General features: G+C 46.4%; 1 protein-coding gene across 2 annotated transcripts in view; it reads right to left on the bottom strand.

The window, feature by feature from the left end:
* CCDC9B (coiled-coil domain containing 9B) overlaps positions 1–23267 on the bottom strand; it is a 101764-nt gene that overhangs the window by 42327 nt on the left and 36170 nt on the right. For both annotated transcript variants that reach the window (XM_054027698.1, XM_054027697.1), the window contains one exon: positions 11152–11226. In XM_054027698.1, the coding sequence (XP_053883673.1) occupies positions 11152–11226 (75 nt within the window). The remainder of the gene's footprint in view (positions 1–11151; positions 11227–23267) is intronic.

Genomic DNA, 23267 nt, shown 5'->3' with positions numbered 1-23267 from the left:
TGCTGAGACCTCCACTGGCTCTGGCTAACTCTCCCCTAGGATGTGAGACTTTGTCACACACATTCCCCCTCCCCCTATGTGTCCTTTTCATTCCCCATCTTTTCTTTCCTATCCTTCTCCTTTTTCCTTCTGTCTAATAAAAGTCTGGCTTAGTTGGCCAAGGCTGCTTATTTTTCAACACTGCTGTAAATTCATGACCAGAGAGTCAGATAAAAGCAATTCCTAAACAACCCAGTGGTGGTACGAGTTTCCCAGGTTTTGGGGTGGCTAATAAGACTGTGTGCCAAGTCTGTATTTCTCTAGCAGTGAGGCTGCAAGTGAGAATCAATACCAGAGACAAGCTGCATAGTTTATCTTTGCTGTTCTTTTCTTTCCCCTTTTGTGTGTGTTTTGTCCAGGCTTTTAGAAAATGGGGTCAGGCTACAAAAACAACAACAGCTCTAGTCCATTTCAACTAACTTCTTCTCTGTTTCCCAAAAAGGACAATTACTACCATCGTTAATCCCATCCAGGAGACTGTCAAATGCTTTAACTGTTTTTCCTTCTTTTTCTTTAATTAAAGGAAAAAACATTTTAATGGTGTGTTTCTCATGGCACTAAGCTGACTGAGGTCTCTGTTTACCAGCCCCCCAACCTTTTTATAACTGCTTAATGTTGGATAGAGAGGGTCACGTTAACACTTTGATTCTCTGGGCCCATATATTCCATCTAAATTAATACAACAGTACTCTTGGCTTCCTTGCTGATGCTAAGTTCTCACATAGCAGAAGCCAAGAGTAATACTTTCTGCCATCTCCGGTTGACTAAGATACTCTCTCCTATCCTGGTGAACAATAACCTGGCCTAAGTTATTCACACCTTCATTACCTCTCGGCTGGCTGAAAGCACTGTGCTGCACCTGGGCATGAAACCATCAGCATTTATGAAACTTCATTTAGTACAGAATGCTTCAACGCATCTCCTCAGCAACACAGGTTACCACGAACACTTCACACCTGTCCTCTGCTCTCTATATTGGCTTCACACAGAATTTCAAATAAAGTTCAAAGTATCATCCTTATCTTCAAGGCATGGAATGGCCTGAGCCCAGGTTCTTGAAAAGATTTCTTAAATTCCGGAACAAAGACCGTGATCGACAACTCTACTCCTCAGGCACAACGGGACTCTCTACAATAAAGATAAAGTCTGTCTGGGCAGTAGACAGAGCTTTCTGGGGGGCTGGTCCCATACTGTGCAAATAAACTCCCCCAGGAACTAAGGACAATCACAAACCTCACCACCTTCTGCTCCAAGTGCAAGGCTCATTTCTTTGACCGTGCCTTCTCTAATACAAACTCACACAGCAATATGCATATTTAAATAAATAAATCTAAAACCCTGTCAAAACAAGACACTCCACTACACATTCCTATCCCTGGGTAGAGGATAAGAGAACAAGCACCACATGACAGATGTGTAGTCACACTGCTTAATGCATTACTGGAAGGTGCATTAATGCTCAGAAGGTGCCCCGAAACTGATAAGCTCAGCATAAGAACCTCTACAGAATAGATATAAAATACTTTTGTAAGTACTTTTGAGTTTTGTAAGGCGTTTGACTTCATACCACGACATTCTGATTTTAAAAGTTAGAACTCTACAATATCTACAAAGCACATGTTAAATGGAGTAAGAAATGGGTAAGTGAGAGGTCTCAAAAAACAATGCCAGTGGGGAGTTATTGAGCATGTGTGTTTCTAGTGGGGTCTGCCAGGATCAATACTGGGCCCAATGCTATTCAACATTTTCACCAACAGCCTGGAAATAAATATAAAATCACTGCTGATTGTAGTAAGAGGAGGCCCTGAGATATAAACCTTGGTATCAGAGGCCCAGTGTAAGGCCTAAGGCCTGAACTAAAGTAATGGTCATGACTTTGCTAACATAAAGCAAAGTTAAGCTGTGAGCCAGAGGCAGGCCCTGCTCACAGAAGCTGGCAAGGAAAGGGCTGATGCTGCAAAAAGATACATATCTAAAAAGTACTGAACACTAGATAAGATATCAGAACACTCCAATACTGGAACATTCCACAGATAACATGGAACAGGCTGACCCATCCCAATGACAGGGGCTAGGGTTACCATATTTCAGCAAGAAAAAAAGAGGACGGGAGGAGCCCCGCCCTAGCCCCGCCCCTGCCCCTCCCACTTCCCACCCCCCCAGAACCCCCAACCCTCCCCCCGTTCCTTGTCCCCTGACTGCCCCCTCCTGGGACCCCTGCCCCTAACTGCCCCCCTAGGACTCCACTCCCTATCTAAGCCTCCCTGCCTCTTGTCCCCTGACTGCCCCAACCCTTATCCACACCCCCACCCCCAGACAGACCCCTGGGACTCCCACGCCCCATCCAACTCCCCCCCCCAGAACTCCCAACCCATCTAAACCCCTCTGCTCCCTGTCCCCTGACTGCTCCGATCCATCTCCCCACCCCTGCCACCTGACAGCCCCCCCCCAGAACTCCCAAACACTCCCCCCCTGCTCCTAACTGCCCTCCAGAACCCCACCCCCTACCTAAGACTCCCTGTTCCTTGTCCCCTAACTGCCCCCTCCTAAGACCCCCCCCAACTGCCCCCCAGGACCCTACCCCCTACCTGTACCCTGACTGCCCAAAACTTTCTCCACTCCCCCCAAAAAGCCCCCCCCCCCGTTTCTTGACTGCCACCTCCAGAACCTTCCTGCCCCCTGACCTCCTTACCCTGCTGCTCAGAACAGAGTGTTGGGCTCTGTGCAGCCGAGCCGGACACGTGGCTGAGCTCCCCAGCACAACAAAACCCGGTCCCTGGCCCTGCACAACAAAACCCGGTCCCTGGCCCTGCACAGTGCTGCCGGACTGGGCTGCAAGGGAGCTGCCGGCTCAGAATGCAGGGCGGATCCGGCTCCTCTACAGCTGCTCCTGAGTCCAGCCCGGGACTTCCCTGCAGCCCTCCCAGCCGCTCGCTCTGCTCTGCCGGGGGGAAATCCCGGACATTGTGAGTGCTTTACAAATTCCCCCCGGACGCTATTTTTAGCACAAAAAGGAGGACATGTCCGGGTAAATCCGGACGAATGGTAACCCTAACAGGGGCAAAAGGGTAAAATGATGAATAGAGTTGTTTTGATCGAACCAACATGTACAAGGTGAGAGGCGGCACCTTACTACGTGGAAGGGCTGTACCTTGCTACGTAGAGGGGTTGCACCTTAATATGTCAGGAGTGATGTATAACTTGTTTGTACCTGTGTATAAAAATGTATCCCTGGGGTGGTGTCTTTGTCCAGCCGAGGGGGCAATGGAAAGTCCCGCCACTGACTGAGCTGAGTCCATTGCCAAGAGGCACTTTCTCGTAGTATGCCCGGTAGACTAAGTAATCTACGGGGAAATACAATTGTATCAGGGTCGCAATAAACCTGGCCGAGGTGCCTTCGTACCTTACTAGACTCTGGTTATTGGGGGTTCTCTTCGGGTCTGCTGGGTCAGCTATCTGCGCAGAGCTGGGGCAGCAAACAGAGGGAACACACGCACGCAGCCGAGTGATATCAACAAAGGAGAAAGCAGAGCACCACACCGGTAGCATCTGACAACACTGATAAAATTTGTGGCTGACACAAGGATTGGAGGAATGGTAAATAATGGTGAGGACAAAGCAGTCCTTCAGAGTAATCTGCATTCCAGTTAAGTACGTTTTAACACATCTGGGAACAAGGAATGCAGGCCATACCGGCCAAAGGAGGGACTGTGTCCTGAGAAGCACTGACTCTTTGGCCTGGTCCCCACTAAGTCCCCACTTCGGACTAAGGTACGCAAATTCAGCTACGTTAATAACGTAGCTGAATTCGAAGTACCTTAGTCCGAACTTACCGCGGGTCCAGACGCGGCAGGGAGGCTCCCCCGTCGATGCCGCGTACTCCTCTCACCGAGCTGGAGCATCGATTGCCTGCCGCCGGACCCTCCGGTAAGTGAAGACGTACCCTGAAAAGGATTTAGGGATCACAGAATCATAGCAATGTAGGCCTGGAAGGGACCTCCAAAGTTATCTTCTCCATCCCCCCAAGCTGAGCCAGCAGCAAGTATACCTAGACAAGTGTTTGTCTACCTGGTTTTAAAAACCTCCAATGATGGGGATTCCACACCCTCTCTTGTTAGTCTCTTCCAGAGCTTAACTACCTTATACTTAGGAAATTTTCCCCTAATATCTAACTAAACCTCCTTTGCTTCAGATTATGCCCATTACTACTACTCCTACCTTCGGTGGACATGGAGAACAACAGATCACCATCTTTGTTATAATCTTTGAAATGCCTGAAGTCTTTCTATCAAGTCCCCCCTCAATCTTCTTTTCACAAGTCTAAACATGCCTGTTTTTTAAAACCTTTCCTCTTAGGGCAGGCTTTCTCAACCTTATATCATTTTTATTGCTTTCCTCTAAATTCTTTCCAGTTTGTTCACATCTTCTTAAAATGTGGCGCCCAAAACTGGACACAGTATTCCAGCTGAGATCACACCAGTGCTGAGTAGAGCAGAACAATTATGTCTTGCATACGACATTACTTGTTAATACCTCTCAGAATGATATGTCTTTTTTGCAACTGCATCACATTGACTCATATTCAGTTTGTGATCCACTGTAACCCTGAGATCATTTTCTGTAGTACTACTGCCTACCCAGTTATTCCCCATTTGTGTGTATGATTTTTCCTTCTTAAGTGTAGTACGTTGAACTTTTCTTTACTGAATTTCATCTTGCTGATTTCAAACCAGTTCTCCACTTTGTCAAGGTCATTTTGAATTCTAATCCTGGCTTCCAAAGTGTTTGCAAACCCTTCCAGCTCAGTGTCATCTGCAAATTTTATAAGCATACTCTCCATTCCATTATCCAAATCATTAATGAAGGAGACAAGCAACTGAACATGAGCTCCCAGCGCAATGCTGTGGCAAAAAGGGCTAATGTGATCCTTGGATGTATAAATGGAAGTAAGGAGTAGGAGCAGGAGGTGATTTTTACCTCTGTTTATGGCCTTGGTGAGATTGATACTAGACTACTACATCCAGTTCTGGCGTCCATATCTTAAAAGGGTGTTGAAAAATTGTAAAGGGCAAAGAAAAGAGCCACAAAAATTATGTGAGGGCTGGAGAAAAGGCCTGACATGAGAGAGTGAAAGAACTCAATCTGTTTAGCTTATCCAAAAAACAAAAAAAAGTTGAGACATGACTTGATTACAGCATATAAGTATCTTTTAAGTGGACAAAATGCTGGTTACTGAAGGGCTCATTAATCTAGTAGAGAAAGGCAGAAAAAGAACCAACGGCTATGTCAAGACTGAATCCCAACTCTGTCACTCCGAGTGCAGAATTGGGGCCCACACGGATTTTAAAAATTAATACTTGCCAGGCTTGCATTAAACTCCCAAGGTTACAGCTTTTCTCTGACCTTGGCTTGGTAAACGCTGCCACCACCCAAATGCAACAAAACCCGCTTTGAACCCAGGAAGGAGCACTTAGTAGCTGTGGCTACCAGCTAATCAAACAACATGGACAAACCTCTTAGGACACCAAAAACCCAATCCTGTTCTTAAAAAAGGCAAATTTTATTAAAAACAAAAAGAAAGGAAATACATCTGGAACTTAGGCTTTTGCTAGATTTTAAAAGAGCAATTCCAAAAATCAAGCACCCAACATAGCTTTCTTGGGGGTTCAGCTTAAAGGTTACAAGCAAACAAAAGCATCTGGGGTTAGCGCAGAGGGGTCCACTAGGGTGACCAGATGAGAGGAAGAAAATATCGGGACACATGGGGAGTGCCACCGGTGGAGCAAAAAAAACCCCGCAGTGCGAAATATCGGGACAAACTGCGTCCCAAGCACACATCGGTCGGGATGCAGGACAAACGCCCGCCTAAATATTGGGACAATCCTGATTTTATCGGGATGTCTGGTCACCCTAGGGTCCACAAACCAATAAGAAATAAAAGAAATAACCCTAATCGTGTCTAGCTAAACATTCTGATCTACTTACACATTTGGAGTTCAGATAAGTAGTTCTAGGCATGATCTCATGATTTATGATCATACCTGGTTCAAACTTTACACAGCATTCCTGCTGCTTTGTCTCTTCAGTCCAGAGAGCAACAGACAAAGGGAAAGTTTCTTTCCCAATTTTAAAAAGTTCTACCTTCCCATTGGCTCTTTTGGTCAGGTGCCCACTTTTTTTCTTTACCTGGGGGACTTTTTAACCTTTTACAGGTAAAGCAAGTAAGAACAGCTACCAAGAGGGATTTTTCAGCTAACTGGCTGGCTGGATGTCCATCACAGGGAGCTATCCCCCCCCCTTTATTTATCACAGCCTGGAAGCTGAAACCAGACACATTGACATTAGAAATTAGGCACAACATTTTAACAGTGAGGGTGATCAACCATTGGAACAAATGGTCAAGGGAAGTGATGGATTCTCCAGCTTTTGATGTTTCCAAATCAAGCGTGGATGCCATTCCAGAAAACATTATTTTAGTCCAACACAAATTGTTACTTGGCTCAGTACCAGGGTAGCTGGATGAAATTCTATGATGATATACAGGAGGTCAGACTAGATGACCTAATGGTCCCCTCTGACCTGAAAAACTCTGACTCTATGAAACGCTGCTACTGGCCCTTTGGCACATGCAAAGTTTCCTCCTCCAGGTGGATGTTTGATACAGTAGTTGGTTGTGTCAGGATTATAGACCATAAAAACCTCCTTAAGGAGAGGCATAATTTGGTGATGGCTGCAGCAATTTTATGCAGAAATTAATGAAGAAACTTCCCGCCTGTGCAAAATAGGGGTCTTAGCATACAAATCCTTAGGAATGCTTAAATACAGGGGTCACCAGTGATCAGCACTAGCAGCAGCACCAATTGCTCAAGTAAAGTATTTTTATTATAGTATATTGAAACTTCTTTACTTATTTTACAGTTTTAGTGTCAAAGTGAGCAAATACTATGTCAATTGAGTACACATCATTTCTTTAATGGTGAACCATGCATCTTATTCTTTTCATTTGCAATTAAGTCTAATTGCAGAAATAATCAAAAACTTGACACTCAGCTATTTCCATCAGAAATTTCTGGGTCTGATAATAAATAAATTGGAAAAAAACAAGATACATTTTTGTGGCAGCATCTCAAAATAGTGACTCATGTCTTCTCTAATACCATTTGCAGCAAAAAAGGAAACGTCCCTACCACAGAAAAATCCTTCACTTGCTTCCCTATAGTACTTTTCCATGTAACTTAAATATAACAATATTTAAAATAATATTCAAATATTGATCAGTTCAACAGAAGTCAGCAACATTATTTGCATAAACAGTAGAGTTTATTTAAACAAAAGTGTTACTATTATAGGTACAAAGTTGCTGTTATACAACATTTTATGTGTTTCCACAAACTTGGACAAATAGAGGTCTGGCATTTCTAGTTTGAAGTTTTGGAATTAAAAAGGAAAGGAGGTGCAGATATTCTAGCCACAGATAGAGATCTCCAAATTCTTCTAAAGTGTACCAAGCCACATTGCTGTTGTACAAGTCCCATAGCAACACTGAAGACTGAATCAGCTAATTGTAGTATATAGGAATAGGGCAGTATTCCTTTAAGTCGTTCGTAAGTGCTCTAATGGTGTTCACTGTTTTCTATATTTTAAAAGCTATCAGAAACCACTCAGAACAGCAGTATGCATTAAGGTAGGCCTTGCATGTTTACATGTAGTTAATAAACAAGATTATTTGGGAGCTCACTGAGCTCAAGCCTTGTGTTCATTTTATATTTGTTGTGTAATGAGCAAAACAACAACAAATGCTTTTATATCTGTAACACAGTTAAACAAATGTTGATAAATTTAGCCATTTTTCCTCCTTTTAATTCATCTAACAACAAACCAATGTTCCTATAGACTTCATTTTTAACTATCGTATAATTTCTGTGAAAACATTATAGCTGGATTTGCAACAAACTGATTGCATATGGCTTTTTGTTGATTTGTACATGCATTTTCTATGTTAACTGACAAAATAAAAACTGGGGTAATATATTTATCAGACCAGAAAGGAAGTGGCATAACATCTCTTCATAATGAAATTATGGTCACAGGGGGATGGGATGGCACATGCGGTGACCTGAGATGCATTATGTCATGTACAGTCTGTCAAAACCCTCTTCCGTATTTAAGCTTCTATGTACAATATGAAAGTGGGACAGGACCTAACAGATGGCAGCATGCACAGCAACAAAGCTTCAGATCGCAAGTAGTATGTCCCAGATCCTTCAGAACAGTCTGTTGGTTGCAGGGATTTGTCATTTGGGGTGACCCAAGACTTATTTTGTCATGTACAGACACTCAAATCCGAGCTCCTTATTTGATTATTTAATTAATAAATACGTAATTAGTATTTTAATTCTTTATCACATTCAAACACATTCATTTGACGACATTTGTAAAAATTGAGTCTTACACTGATATATTTTGAATAGATTTGGCCTTTGAATAAGAAACTGGGACCCATGAAAAAGGAGCTGGTACCACACCTAAGGACCTGGGAATAAGGAACCAATTTCAGCCTTGTACTGGAGGTGAGAACCAACTGACCATGGCCTGCTATCAAGTAGAGTCGTATAATGAATAGCTTAGCACAAAGTGAGTCCTGGGATGTTAATTTTTGGTGGATAACTCACTACTCCACAGTTCCCACCTTCAAAGCCCACCCTCTCCCTCCCCCTTTCTCCAAAACAGGAATTAATCTCCCCGGCATTTCACTGCAGATCAAAATAGACTGGAGGAAAAGGAGTGACTGAAAAACCTGTTGCCAAGGAGACCCACCTGTGTGTGCAGGGAGACTGGGGGAGGGAGCAACAGCTCATTAGTTCTTTACCAAAGAGAGTCAGGGACCCGGCAAGTTCAGCCAGAAGCAAGAGGGGAGGAAAGATGCTCAGCCCTCCATTCTTGGGCAAAGGAATGCTAGGCTGCAGTCCTAGAAGGCATGTTCTTAGACTGAGAAGAAGGTGGTTCTGAAACACTCCCTGCAGCTTCCAGCCCTCCCCTAACTGCTTAGTGTACATCCCAAGGGGCATGCCATGGCTGGTGAGCGAGTTCGGTACTCAGGAGAGCAGGAAGCAGCAGCAGCAGTGTGAGCCATACATGCTGCAGACGGGCTCTGTGCAAGCTTCCCCAGCTGCCAATGCACCTCTCAGACCTGACCTATGACCCCGACACCTCTCCTGAGCAGAGACTGACAGCCCTGCTGCCTGGCACACACACAATGAAGATTAGGCAAGATCTGGAAAATTAATTTCTATGGGAGACCTAAAATAAGACTTGATCCCGGCTGTGCAGAGGTGAAAGGCCAGAGCCCTCATCCATCTTGTCATTGGATCCCCTAGCAAAATTGCTGGTGGCTCCAAACCAGTGAATGACAGAGGTGTTGCAGCTGTCAGATGGTGTGTTTCTCACTGAGTATCTGTGCTGTTTATCTGGTAAATAAAGAGAAGATGTACATCTGCTGCCTGCCAAGTGCAAGGGTGAGGAGCTGTTTACCAACCTAGGGCTCTGCTCAGCTTGGACGCAGCTGTGTCTGCTGGACCAAGCGGAAGTCCAATCAGGCAGCCCTCTGCCACTCTGCTGGGCACAACTGGGATTGATGCTTAGGAGCCCATCTGTGTTCTCCTAATGAATCCCATGGGGACGGCCGGGGGCTATTCAATTTGTGCTCCATTAATTAAGAGTGTCTGCTATCAGGGGAGCCAGTGCTTCCTCCAGGGTTTGCATTAAACAGCCAGCGGGGAGGCACAAACTTTAATTTACCGCAACCCTGGCCAGTTCCTGCTAAAGCAACGGACTGTGGCTAATACAGCCTGAATCTTTCAACCCACAAGCAAATGATAGCCACAGAGAAAACAGCTAATGCAATGGCACTTGTCCTGCGGCTGGGCAAGCATTCTGGCAGCAGCACTGGCATGCTAGGCTTATTAGACAGCCACCTCTGCCTTTTGTTCCCCGCCTCTGTGAAAAGATGATGTTCATTTGTTTATGGTCATGCTGTTCTTAGAGTACCCTCTGCTGGCCCTTCTACTGAACAGCACTGAGATAGCATTCAACCCTCACTGGATTTCCATTTCACACAGTCTGACGTGAGTGTGATTGTGATCACAAAGAAAAGACTATGGGGAGAAGGGGGGAAGGGCCAAAGGCATCCCAGAACGAAGACGTGGCAAAAGGACCTTCCAACCCAGCAGAAGGAAAATTAGGAAACGTTGCTTTATTTCCAGGTACAATTCTTCGGAGGAATCTCAGGTCATGGAGCTGAAGTCAACCTGGCTGGTGCAGTAAAAATGTGTAGTCTTGCTTATCACTAAGGAAAAGGACTTCAGCACGATTCAGAGATTCTTTATAGAAATCCACCTTATGTCACTCTGGAGCCAATCTCTACTGGGGTGGCCATCTCAAAGCTGCGTGCTTCAGGACCTTTCTGTCAGTCTAGGCATTTATACTTTGCCCATTGTCACAGAGAACTGGGCACAGCAGAGGGACAAAGGCCAGGGGAACCTTTGGTGACTAGAAAGAAGGTACATTTGACCCTGCATAGCAGGCTAACAACTGCTCCAGCACTAATGCTCCCAAACAACCCACACAGTTAAAAGGCATGTCAGTTCTTCAGTAGTTCGCATCTTTCCTCATGATCATATAATTTAAAGCCAGCCGGGATAAAGCTCTGGATAATACCCTGGGGCACAATCCTGCATCAATGGGGGGATGGGCCAGGTGACGCGGTTCATCTTTTCCATCTCTAAGGTCTATAATTTTATGAACCAGCTTGTCCATTCCTTCGGGATGGGGCTGTTCCACACAATGAGGTGAGTGGTGAAAGAGGCAGTCAGGAAGAGGACTCCCTGTACCACTCCATACTCAAGGCAACCTGAGCAGTCAATATTGCAATGAAGAGAGGCACTACCAAGAATGCCGTGAGGGCTGATTGCCAGCGAGGCTGAGCACCCAAAGCTCCCATTAACTTCAGTGGCAGCTGTGGATGGTCAGTCCCTCTGACAATCAGGGCCTATGGTTCACTCCATCACCACCTCCTTCGCATGAACACCAATCAGCACCAAGGACCCCTCTCACCTTTATGTTGTGCTCACTCTCTGAATACTTATCAGTGTCTGATCGCCTCCTCTCCACTGTTCTCCTTTCATCCACCTGTAGGGATACAGAAGAGACATGATTCACGATTGTGCATGGACTCTAGAGTGAAGAACTAGTGCCAGGCCTTTGAGCAACTGTGCAAAACCAAAAGGGATTTCTCAGGAGACAAAAGGCGAACAGAAGATGCACTGAGTCAAATCGGCACTAGCAAGGGAAAACAGGGGGCACCTGGACACAAGGAGGACAGCAGCAAAAGGGGACACATTCCCCGGTGATCTCTCTACTCCACCACGCTGCCAAAGAGGAAAGCTGATCTGGAGAAAGCTTAAAGCACCAAAACCCGATCCTCAAAGGTATTTTAGTTGGGGTTAGGTGCCTAAATAGCCTTGAAGCTCTGTAGTGGAGTCAGGGAACCAATTGCAATCTGGTTAAATGTTGCAATGGTAAAGTTGGGATGTCTTTCCCCTGGTTCTTGTTATGCAGACAGAAAGTAGAAGACCAAAAGTTCAAAGTGCAGGCAATGCGATGTTTATTGGGGTTAGTTTTCAGCAAACCTGTGTCCCATAACTTTGACGCCACAGAGCCTTGTTTTCCAGTGTTTCCCACTTCCCTCTTCTTAGCAGGCATAATTATACCTGTAATGCACACCTACAGTTCCACCCCTTACAACTTATGGTCATGTTCCATTTTGGGGGGTCATAGGTCTGGGGTCTTTATTCCACTCCTTGTGTACCCCAGGGGAGGGGTAAGGAGTGAGGTTGTGCTACAGTTAGGGGCAGGCATTTTTTGGGTCTTTTAGTGTTTTACCTTTCCCCCCAATCCCCCTTGTCCCTTCTGACTGGTTGCTTGACCTTGCCGTGAGATAAGGAGTTGAGGCAGTTTTTAAGTGTGCGTTTATATATTACACTTCCACCACGCCCAGTAACACTTTCATTGCTTTTATTTGTCCCCATTATACTAATAACCCCATTTGGCTTAGGCAAAAGCAACATATACAGTGTCTGTCTTTGTTCTTATTAAGGATCCCTTTGTTCACACATATTAGTAAGAAAGTATATATATTAAAAATCAAACAGCAAGCAAAACTTAAAATACTATTTTAGACCAAACTACAGGCCTGGCACCTACATTGGCACTAGCACTCTTAACAGGATGTGCCCATGTCCCTGTATCCAGGCTAAAGTCTTGAGAGTCCAGCTCTCTAACATACTTAGAGGGACACAATTAGGTCCCATCTACACTACCTTGAACTGTATTGTACCAGATCCCCAGACCGTTGCAGTGGAGATGGTGCCTTAGAGTTACCCTCCCCACTCTTAGAGAACCATGGACAAAGCATTAAGCAAATGAAACAGGGAGTTTTCTGGCCCACTGCAAGACTGATGCCATGTTCTGACAAGCAGTCAGCTATGGACACGGCTGGCAAAGATCACAGTTGATCCCCCATGAACACTGATACAGGAGCCCTGGCACCCCTCCTTCGATCATGAAAACTCCACCCAGTTTAAGCCCTTCTTCAATGAAGGGCCTGAAGTCAGCTCTACCCATGGGATACCTTTGGTGTTAATTGATTTACTGCAACGAGCGCTATTCTCTATTGCATTGCCTCCACTGCCTGTTACTCTTTTGTTGCCATCTTGGGTGATTACAGATCACATCTATAGGGCCTTCTATCTCAGGGTGTCAAAGTGCTTTATGGGTAAATAAGACTAGCTTCACAGTCTCCCTACAAGATCACTGATCATTATCATCAGAAACCAGGGGATTGAAGCAGGGATAGGTTAAATGACTTGCCCAAGAGCACAAAAGGAAGTCTGTGGCAGAGCTGGAATTGAATTCATGGCTCCTGACTCTCAGACTGTCTTTCTGGGGATGCAGTTCCTGCTGGTTCCTTTCAGCGTGACATTTTGTTTTTGTGGTGCCCTTCCACCCCCTTTGATCACTGGTTGTCACTTGCTGCAGCTGGCCCCAGTGCAGTCCTGAGGCTCCCCTACCCCTTTCCTTCCCCATACACTCTTTCCTCTCGCTTGTGGACTGCAGTACTCGTGCTTTATTTTTAACTAGGAAGGCAGAAACGTGCCCTTCTCCAAAACAAATTGCAGTGTCACTTGGTGCAGTGTTACTTGCAAGAGACACCGATGGAGCAGCTGGTAACCTCCGGTAGGAGCACAAGCTTTTCCACATTGCTCCTTCACAACTCTAGCTTGGTAGTGAGACCCAGTGCTGTTTTCTGAAACCTACTCCAGGGACAATCAGAGCCTGGAAACTTCATGAAGTATAAACATACTGCTAGTACCAATTAGAGAGTACATTCTGTGGGGAGGCAGTAGGGTAGGGAATTGCATGACTTTCTTAATGCCTCCAGGCAGCAGCAGGGACATACAGCCTGGAGGTTGGGGGGGGGGAAGGGGAAGACTTTCAGAAAAAAAACTCAGGTGCAGTCATAGAATCATAAAGTGTACAGCTGTGTGTGTCACGCTCACAGAAGCTCATGACAGGAGCACAGTATACAGCAGAGGAAGGCTAGCACCCACTTTCCAGAGTAGCAGGGAGTGTGAAAACCATCGGCCCTCATGTGTCAATTTCTTTCAATGTTAATCTCTTGCGCCTTTCAAATAAAACAGGAAGGGCGGGCAGGAAAGAGACTGTGCTTGTCGGATGCGCCTCTCCTAGTCTCCCTTCCCTTCAACGCCTCAGACCCCACTAGTATAAGCAGCAATCACGTGAATGGCTGGGACAAGCTTAGGGGTTGTCTACACAGGGGGTTATTCCCGAATAAGGTAAGGTGTGAATTTAAAGCACTGGAGCTATTCCAGAGCAAGAGTGTCCACATGGGGAGCTACTCTGGAACTCTCTACTGCTTTAAATCCATCCCCAGCCTTATTTCAGAATAACTTCCCTGGGTAGACAAGCCCTGAACCCTTCGGGCTCAGGAAGGTAAAGACTCCTCACCTGTATCTGTTCTTTGCTATGAGACCCTGCCTGCTGCCTAACTGGGAATGGTCCTGCATCCCCTCACTGGAGAATTACACAAACTGTGGGATCCCTGGATCACTGCCTCATTCTTACCAACCAGCGTTTGGAATGGAGAACTGCCAATGAGACGAAAAAGCAGCTCCAGTAGGTGAACCACCAGCTGAAGAAACTGCAGCAAACCCCACTGGCCTGATGACGATGCCACAGCCACAACATCCTGCTCTGTGTACTGCCCACAGGGGCTGCTGGATCCCTACTCGAGCTGCCTCTGCTGCCCACTGATTGCTGCTGCATCACATGATCTTCCGCACATTTTGCTGCCAAATGACACAGCATTTATCACTGCTGTCACCTCCAGTTTTGTAACCATACATGGCCGCCTAGGGGCTGACTGCACAAATTCCATGCGGATCCAGCAACTTGTTATTTTGCAGCAGGGAGACCAACAACCCCCTCGGGAGTGGCACAGCATTGGAAAGGCAAAATCATAGCTAAGGGATTTCCAAAATTGCACCCAACTCTCCCCCTATCGGAATGTTACTGGAAAGGCGCATGTGGGCCCCAAGGCCATCAGCTCATCTGAGCTTTGCATATCAAAGGAAAACAAAAATACAAAGAGTAAATTCACAGCACAAACAGCTTGGAAATGATAACTCTGTGAAGTCAGGTCAGAGCTGAAAACAGGAATCTTATTCTGGCTAGTTGCTTAGTGCGATTTTTAGCCAAATATCAAAACTCTTAGATGCCATAAAGGGTATTACTGAAACAAGGCAAAGGGTGATGAGGAATTAATCAAAATGTTGAAATTATAGGGCCTGATTCTGCTTTCATTATGCTGGTGAAAATCATGTGGCATTCCAGTGAATCTATCTCGCCAAGTTTCTATAGCACATAGCATTGGGAGCACCTTAACTGAAATTACTTGGAGTTACACGGCACAATCAGGGCAAATGGGATCAGAATTGGCTAATAGAGTTTAAAAGGATGCTCAGAAATAACATTAGGAAGGTGTTGCGTGTGCTGTTGTGGAAAAGACTCTGCTCCCAGAAAAGCCATCCCAGGGGGCAGTATGGTGAGAAAGGAGGTTAGCTAGTTAGAGTACTGTGTGAATGCGCACTTAGTGCTGACAGAGTTATTTCAGTATCAGGGCTCTGATTCAAGAAGCCTTGAGCATCTGGGGACACAGCAATGATCTGCAGTCTACATTTCTGGTGTTGCACAGGCCAGATTAAGGCATAGGCATCCCATTGGCCTTACACTTAGCACACTAGTTCCCAAACTCACATGACGAGATCAGAATCTCAGCTTTCAGTTTTTCAAAATGATGTTTCTATCTCTCAGGGATGCAAGGCGAAACTTGAAAATGTGCCCCAAGTGTAACTGATGCCTGCCTGAGTCTGCAGACAGCTTGAACCTGTAACTCCAAGAGAGGTGAACTGCCCCACTCATCTTAACTGAAACCTGCTGCCAACCCAAGGAGGGACAGCACTACAACATTGTGGGGGAGGGGCACGAGAGGCCCATATGCGTGGTGCCTAAAGCCCCAGACTGCCTTAATTCAACCTTGCCACCATCACCACTTCTGTCTGACCACTCTAGCATGAAAGCTTCCTATGCTGCCAAACCTTTTCCTTTGACTTAGCGCCAAACATGATCATGCAAGTCCAGCCACAGAGAGGGTATTTGCATATCCTTGGATGCAATAAAAACTCTGGCCAGCATCTTCTGTGTGCTACCAATACTTGGCACTGACAGAACACTTTATTTTAAAAGCACCGTACGAACCTTAACTCCCTGCTCCACACAATGCCCCTGTGAGGTGAATAATGTTATTGCCCTTCTACACTGGGGACACTGAGGCACAGAAAGGTTAACACTCAACAGCGAGACAATCACTGCACCAGGAAACCCCTGCGCTCAAGCCTGGATCTGTGCTCCCAGCCCTTTGCTCAGGTCACCAGATCATGCTGCCTCTCAAGCCTTTGCCCCAAGTAGGAATTGTCACATAGCTGTTGATGGCAGCATTGGTGTTTCTGAGGGTGGGCTTTCAGAAGAAATGCTGTTCTCTGGAGGAAGGGAGAGGAGGGAGGGTCATGTGTCTGCTCCTTTCTAGGAGCCCAGTTCTGCCAAAAGATCTGCATGCTTGAACTTCGCTCCTTCACAGAGTCCAATTGACTTCAGTGGGACCCCCTTGCAGAAGGAAGCGGACGGGCAGCTGAAGGACTATGCCCTAGGTTTGTTTGGGATCTTTCAAGCTAGTATTACTCGAGAAGCCTTGTTTTCAAATGCTGCCACTGACACAGTACATGCAAATCCCACACTTGGTAAGATCCCCACAGGTAGGTAAGATTAAATGAGTTCATTTTGGGATCTAGACCATCTCATTGAATTTTTATTTTCAAAACGAAGATGATAAATCACATGACTCAATCAAGCAGATGGCATCTGCAGATCCTGATTGGAGGAGATACATTAGTATGGTTTCTCTTTAGGGTCAGATTCGCTACCCCTACTTCACAGGTAGTCCCACTGAAATGAATGGGAGTGACTGCAGAGGAAGGTGCTAGTCCATGTAAGTAAAAGCAGCAGACCCTAGTTATGTGGGGCTAGATTTCCAAATGCTCAGCACCCACAACTGGAGCCATATTTTCAAAAAAGCTCAGTGTATTGGGTGAATTATTTTTTCTGACCACCTACTGTGATGCCCATATGGGAGCTGAGTTCTTTGGAAAACCACATCCACAGTGTCAAATGGAACACTCTCTCTCTCCTTCTCTTTTTGACAGTGGGTTTCTCTCTATTGTGGGGAGGGGTGACATATATTCTGACATGTGTAGCTGAGCCGGTGAGGGCGGTTCGTCCATCTCCAGACTGGAAATGGCTTCACTTGTGATGTATCACCTAGGGAAACATTATTAATAAACAGGCAATGTAAAACGCCCAGAAGCCACATACCTACCTGTCTGTTTGTAAGATGTTAATTAACGGGTGTGGTCCAGTGGTTCCGGTGTGCCGGCTCACAGCTCTAATGCATAAAATGATTCTCCTGAAACATAGCCTTGAAAAATGCCAGAGCATGGAGGGGCATCTTAGGAAAACTGCTACCAAACACACAGCCAGTGAGACTTGCCCTCAGCCCTACTGACAATAATCAGAATCCTGCAACCAGGGGAAAGTCATGGATACAGACAGCAAGGGGAGGGGAAAACATGGCTGCTCTTTAGCTCCTACAAAAGCTGGGGGAATTGATTTTTATCAGTTTCTGTGGGAGTGGAAGCCATGTTTGATTTCAGTTCTGTCTCTGCACACAGGGTGAAGCAGAGTTGGATTCTCAAAGTCTCCAGGGACAAAGGGATCCACTCCCCCAAGCAGGCCAGATCATGTTCCATTGTGGAAACATCTGCACAGGAATCAGGAATTCTGATATCCACACTGAGCTCAGGCATATGCTTGAAGCACAGGGCCAGCTGCATGGAGTCCCAGTGCTTCTTCGTGGGCTCTAGGTCACCTACTCCAGCTCCCCAGTGCTCCAGCTCAGAAGGGCAGAGAGTGTTCTGTAGGAACAGGACTATGGCTTCTGGCTCTAATTTTTCTCTGTTGTTTCTGCTGGATGCAGGAAATGAAGGTATGGGAAATGTGGGTCCTCCGCAGCCAGTTCCCAAGCCCTCACCACTTGGGTATCCCCAGACACCATAGAGAGCTTTCTGTGCGGGCTAAGGGAACACAGGACTGCTGCCATGGAGGCAGATGATTTCTCCTTCTGTATGGCGGGGAGAATTGCATGCAGCGTCCGTTCCATGCACAGATCTTGAGGATGGGATCCAGTCCTATACATTTTCTAAACTGTGAGCTCTTAGGCAGTTGCCATGGTAAAGCCACTTAACCCACCACCAGAAATCTTGTACTTCAGCTCCAGATTGCGACTGATGAAAAATCGTGGGAGCCATGTCCACCTCCAGACCACAGGTGGGCACTGGCATGCTCAGCCTTCCCATGCTGCTGCCCCATTCTCAGGCTGACAGGCACAGTACCACCTCACTCATCACCCAGAAGGGAAGAGCATATTAGTGTCCGATTGGCTTTTGGCGGGTTCCCCAGCTGCAACCTGTCAGTGAGAGCAGCAGCGTGGGGAGTCCAAGATGGAGAGCCTGTGGTCTGTCATGGCAACAGTGAGTGGGAGTGAAAGGTTTATGAATGTGGCTTCTCAATTTTATGCCACCACTTCTAAGTTGGAGCCTGTGGTCTAGTTAGCTCTGTAGGTGTTCTGCCTTTGCTTTCTGAGTGCTGCACCTTTAAATCTCTAAGAACTCTACTGTCTGCAGAGCCAGGCAGACATTTTGAGAGGCAGAGCTGCTGCAGCCTACTAGGGAGGAGACACGATCACACCGTGCTCTCTCATGGAGACTTTACTTTTGTACTTTCGTGGTTTGTTATTCTAAAAGACAACGTGATTCTTTATGAAAGGTGCTGACTGGTCTTTGTTTAAGGGAAAACTTACAAGAGATGAAGATTTCTGCTGTGCTACATGTGGCCCAGAGGGGCTCTTGGCTGACAACCCCAGGGCTCTCTGGGAGGAGAGACAAGGTAAGCACTTTACCCATATCGATTCTTAAAATGTAGGATACAACCCTGTGATACGTTGGGTAAGGTTCTAGTCACCTGCTCAATCCAGCAAAATGTCCACAGGCTTCATTCAAACTCGCTTCTAAAAGAGAGCCTGGAAATCTGAAAGCAACTCCCACGCCACCAGAGAAAGGAAAAGGTGTCTGGATAGCTCAAGACGGGGTGTCAAAGCTGTTGAGCCATCCACAGGGCATTCTAGACAGTCCAAGCCACCCCACACAGCGCTGCATCTGTCTGAGGGAGGGAGACCCTGGGTGTTAAAGAGTGAGCAAGGAATGAATTTATCTGTGAGTGTGCAAGAGAGTGAGGGAGGAGAGCATGTATAGCCAGGGCTGAGCGAATGTTGAAATTGTTAGCCTGGACAGACTGGATGGCTCAGGACAAGGGGATACGGAAGAGAAGGGGAGGGCCTTTTGCTTATAGGTCATCATTCCCAATCTAGATGAGGCTGGTAACTGCTGGCAGTAATCACCATCTGTTCAGCCACCTGTATATTGAGACGGCGGCTCAGTTCAGTTCCTTGTGGACAGGCATTCACACCACAAAAACCACCATCACAATTGGTGTGGATTAGCACCCTTGCTAGTAATCTCAATAAAAAGCCCTGGACTGAATGGGAATAGAAGCAGAATTACCCTCTTGTCCCTTAAGGTTGAGATACAGTGGTAGGAAGCTTCCTATGAAGAGACTGAGTGTCTGCAGAAGCATCTGGAAATGAAATGGAAGAGCCAACTTAGTTGACTCCACTGCTGACTGCTTCTGCATAGGAGAAAAAGGGGGGAAAGAAACAGTCTACTTCTCGAGGACTAGAGCCAGCAGTAAGTGTGGCGGTACCAGCCATCCCCAAGAAGCTGCCAGTGGAACAGAAGAGAAGGGAACCAAGGACAAGATTGTCCTGCAAAATGTGCCAGGGAGCAAGGAGACCACATGGCAGGCCAGCATGGGCAAGAGCATAAAAGCAAAGGACCACGGCTGTGGCATTTGGTGCAGGGGACTAGGAAGACCAGGCAGGAGGGAAGCATATGCAAGGGAAGAAGAGGAGAGAAAGGAATATAATCGGTGGGAGGGGGTGATGGTGTGTATGATATTTTTCAAAAAGCACAAATCACATAATCATAGACTCTTAGAAATGTAGGGAATGCACAGCAGACAGCTACAAATACCTACATGCGCTGGTGGTACGGAGAACTCCACTGCAGCACGAGTCACAGAGATGGCATGCATTCATGAGTGGGATTCAAACTGGCAAGTCTGGCAGGGAGGTGGGTGCATGTGATTGCCAGTAAGCTGGCAGGAAGTTCTGTGTTATTGCCAGTGGTGGGGAGATGGGTCCAGGTGACATAAATGGGACAAGAGAGGGGGTCCACATGATTGAATGGAAGAGAAGGTGCGCCTTACCATGGGGTGGAAGGTTGTCTATATGATCCTAGATGGGACAAGAGGTGTCTGTGAGACAGTCTCTCTGTTAATGCGTGATGGATCGAGTACTCCTGCCGCATCAGAAATAGTGCGGTTTTGGGCTAAGAAGTCTCCTGTAGAGAGTTTCATATCAAAGAATCATCTCAGTAATTTAGTACAACACATTTCTTTCCCACCTTTGCTAGAGCAATACTATCCAGGGACAAAAATGCTGCCCAAAGTGAGCTTAGGAATGCCAGAAGCTCCCAGATATCATCTCAGTGCAAACCTTGCATTGACGTCAGTAGGAGCAGGATTAGGCCCGAAATAGAAAGGGGACCCTCCTTCTTTACCACCCTCTAGCTCTGGGCGTCCCCCTCTTTTAATGTGAATAATTCTCCTTTGTGTGAGGAGTAGGGAAAGTTGGGAGCTCTGTTGCACTCAAATTAAAACAAAAGCTCTTTATAGCAAAAAGCACTGTTGAAAACGCTTCAGCAATCCCAATATCTATTTCATGCTGTGAGGCGGAGCGGCTCCCGGGCTCAAGGACAAATGGCATGGTGTTATGGAAACGCAAAGGCAGGTACTGCCTGTGAGAGCCAAGCGACTCTGCCAGCCGTGCTTACCAACTCTCCCAGCGTGATTTACAATCTCAATTTCATTGTCTCTTTGTGCTCCCTGCTGTCCTGTCAACCATTCTACACCCCGAGCTGTGCAGGCGAAAAGGAACAGACCTGCCCATCTTACTGTGTAAAACCCTCCCATGCCCCCACTCATGGCATGCAGCACAGTGTCGACAGCACAGAGACAAGCTTTCTTCCTGCGGATACCACGCTGAGAAGAGGGCAGAGTGCAAGAGCTGCTGCTGAATCAGTGCCTCCTGAAAAGGCGGATTGAATTGTGCAGTGCTTGAGTTAATTGCCCCCCTGCATCAGCAGAATGTAGCCAAAGCTCTGTCAATCTCAGGCTGCTAGAGCGCAGTTCAAAGCTACATTTAATCTACACTAGAGAACACAAATAATGCAGCTGCCCCTTCAAGCACAGAGCCAGCCCTGTACCTCCCGCCTGGGCTGTGTGGTACAGGAGGACACAGTGTTTCTAAAGGCTAGAAACAGGGACTGCCAATCAGGATTCTCTTCTCTCTCCCTGAGGTAGTTAAACCATCCCCATTAGTATAGGATCTGAGCACCTCACAGTCTGTGATGTATTTATCATCACAATGCTCCTGTGAGGTAGGGAAGTACTATTATCCCCAACTTACTGACAGAGACTAGGACAGAGAGAGAAAATAACTTGCCTGGGATCACCCAAGAAGTCTGTGGGGGAGCAGGGAATTGAAGGCAAATCTCCTGAGTTCCAGACTAGCACCCTAGACATTGGAGCCTGATTATACCACAGACTTTCTCTGTGGCTTTGGACAAGTCACTGAACCTTTCTGTGCTTCAGTTTCCCCATCTGTAAAATGGATGAATGTACTTATTCACCGCTGTGAACTGCTCTGAGATAGTCAAACCAAAAAATATTAATGAATTCATTCCTATGTTCTTACTATTAATTAGCTTGATGCACACCAGTGCTCTCAGGAGGGAGGTTAATCGGCGGCAGAGTGAGAGAGACAGATGCATCTGTCTTTGGCTTTTCGGAGTCCTGTCAGCACTAGTAAATGGATGCATTGCTGACAATGCTCCCTCCCAAATCTGTATCAGAAATGACTGAAGTGACAGTGTAGGCTGGACAAAGCCATTTCAGAAAATGTTTCTAGGTGGAACAGGTGCAAGCTGAACTGAAGGTGGACAAGGGGCAGCTGTCATTTTAGGCTCCATCTGCACTGCATCTCTAACTGATTCTAGTTACCACATGTGTAACATCTGTAGCATAGTGAGGAACCTACGCATATTCCACAGACTGGGCTTGGTGAGGTCCCATCGACACTATACACTTTAACCATGTTGTATCCAAATCCGTGACTCACTGGTTGTAGGCTGAGTACTGCTTATCATGCAGTTGTCTCAGTAGTACCTTGTGTTCCCTTTGGGTATGTCTACACTGCAATTAGACACCCATAGTTGGCCCGTGCCAGCTGACACAGGCTCACAGGGCTTGGGCTGTGGGGCTGTTTAATTGCAGTGTAGACTTCTGGGCTTGGGCTGGAGCCTGGGCTCTAGGACCCTGCAAGGTGGGAGGGTCCCAGCCTGAGCCCAGAAGTCTCCACTGCAACTAAACAGCCCTGCAGCCCGAGTCAACTGGCACGGGCCAGCTCCGGGTTTTTAACTGCAGTGTAGACACACCCTCTGTCTGTTGTAGCAATCCGTTGTTTCTCATCTCATATTTAGAGCTTGTCTACACGGCCCTGCAATTTGGACTACTACAGGGGTGAGAATTGCTGCGCTCAAAAGAGTGCTGTGCTGTAACTGCCCTATGGGGATGCTGCTGGTGTGAACTAATAGATACTTAGTTCACATTAACAAAGTCCTGTTTGAAGAGGACTACATTAATGCAAACTAGGGACCTTTTAGTTCGTGCTAGCAGCATCCATACAGGGCAGTTGCAGCACAGCACTTTGGTGCGTGCGGCAAGTCACACATCCATATTCTACACCATGCTGCAGTACACACATAGCCTTACGTTCTAAGCTCTCTGCGACAGGAACCATCTCCTTGTGATATGTCAGTATAGCGTCCAGCACAATGGGCCTTGGCCTCCAGGTGCTACCACGTTGCAAATCAAATAATAATTAACAAGGTAGAGGAGACAGCGTTATATTTCCCAATAGGTGGGCGATCTCATGAGGCAGATTGGAATGTAGAATATTGAGGTACAGGTAATAACTATTGGAAATTAGGGTTTCAGAGGTCAGCTCAATCACCTTTTTTATATTATGGCTGATTTAACAACTAGTCAATCTACAAAAACATTTTAAAAACCCTATTTAACTAAAATGAGCTCAAGGTGTCGTTTTCTCAGTTCCACTCTGCCTTCTCTGAGGGTCAGAATGGTAGCTCCTTGTTTGCTTGCTGGCTGAGTGACTGGGTGTTTTTTAGTGTATCCACGGAGATCTCCTAAAGAGCATGGTTCTTTGTACAGGGGCAGGATGCCTG

The sequence above is a fragment of the Malaclemys terrapin genome, chromosome 4 (genome assembly GCF_027887155.1).
Source record: "Malaclemys terrapin pileata isolate rMalTer1 chromosome 4, rMalTer1.hap1, whole genome shotgun sequence".
Lineage (NCBI taxonomy): Eukaryota > Metazoa > Chordata > Testudines > Emydidae > Malaclemys > Malaclemys terrapin.
Note: the sequence above shows the minus strand (reverse complement) of the source record. Positions and strands in the feature narration are given on the sequence as shown.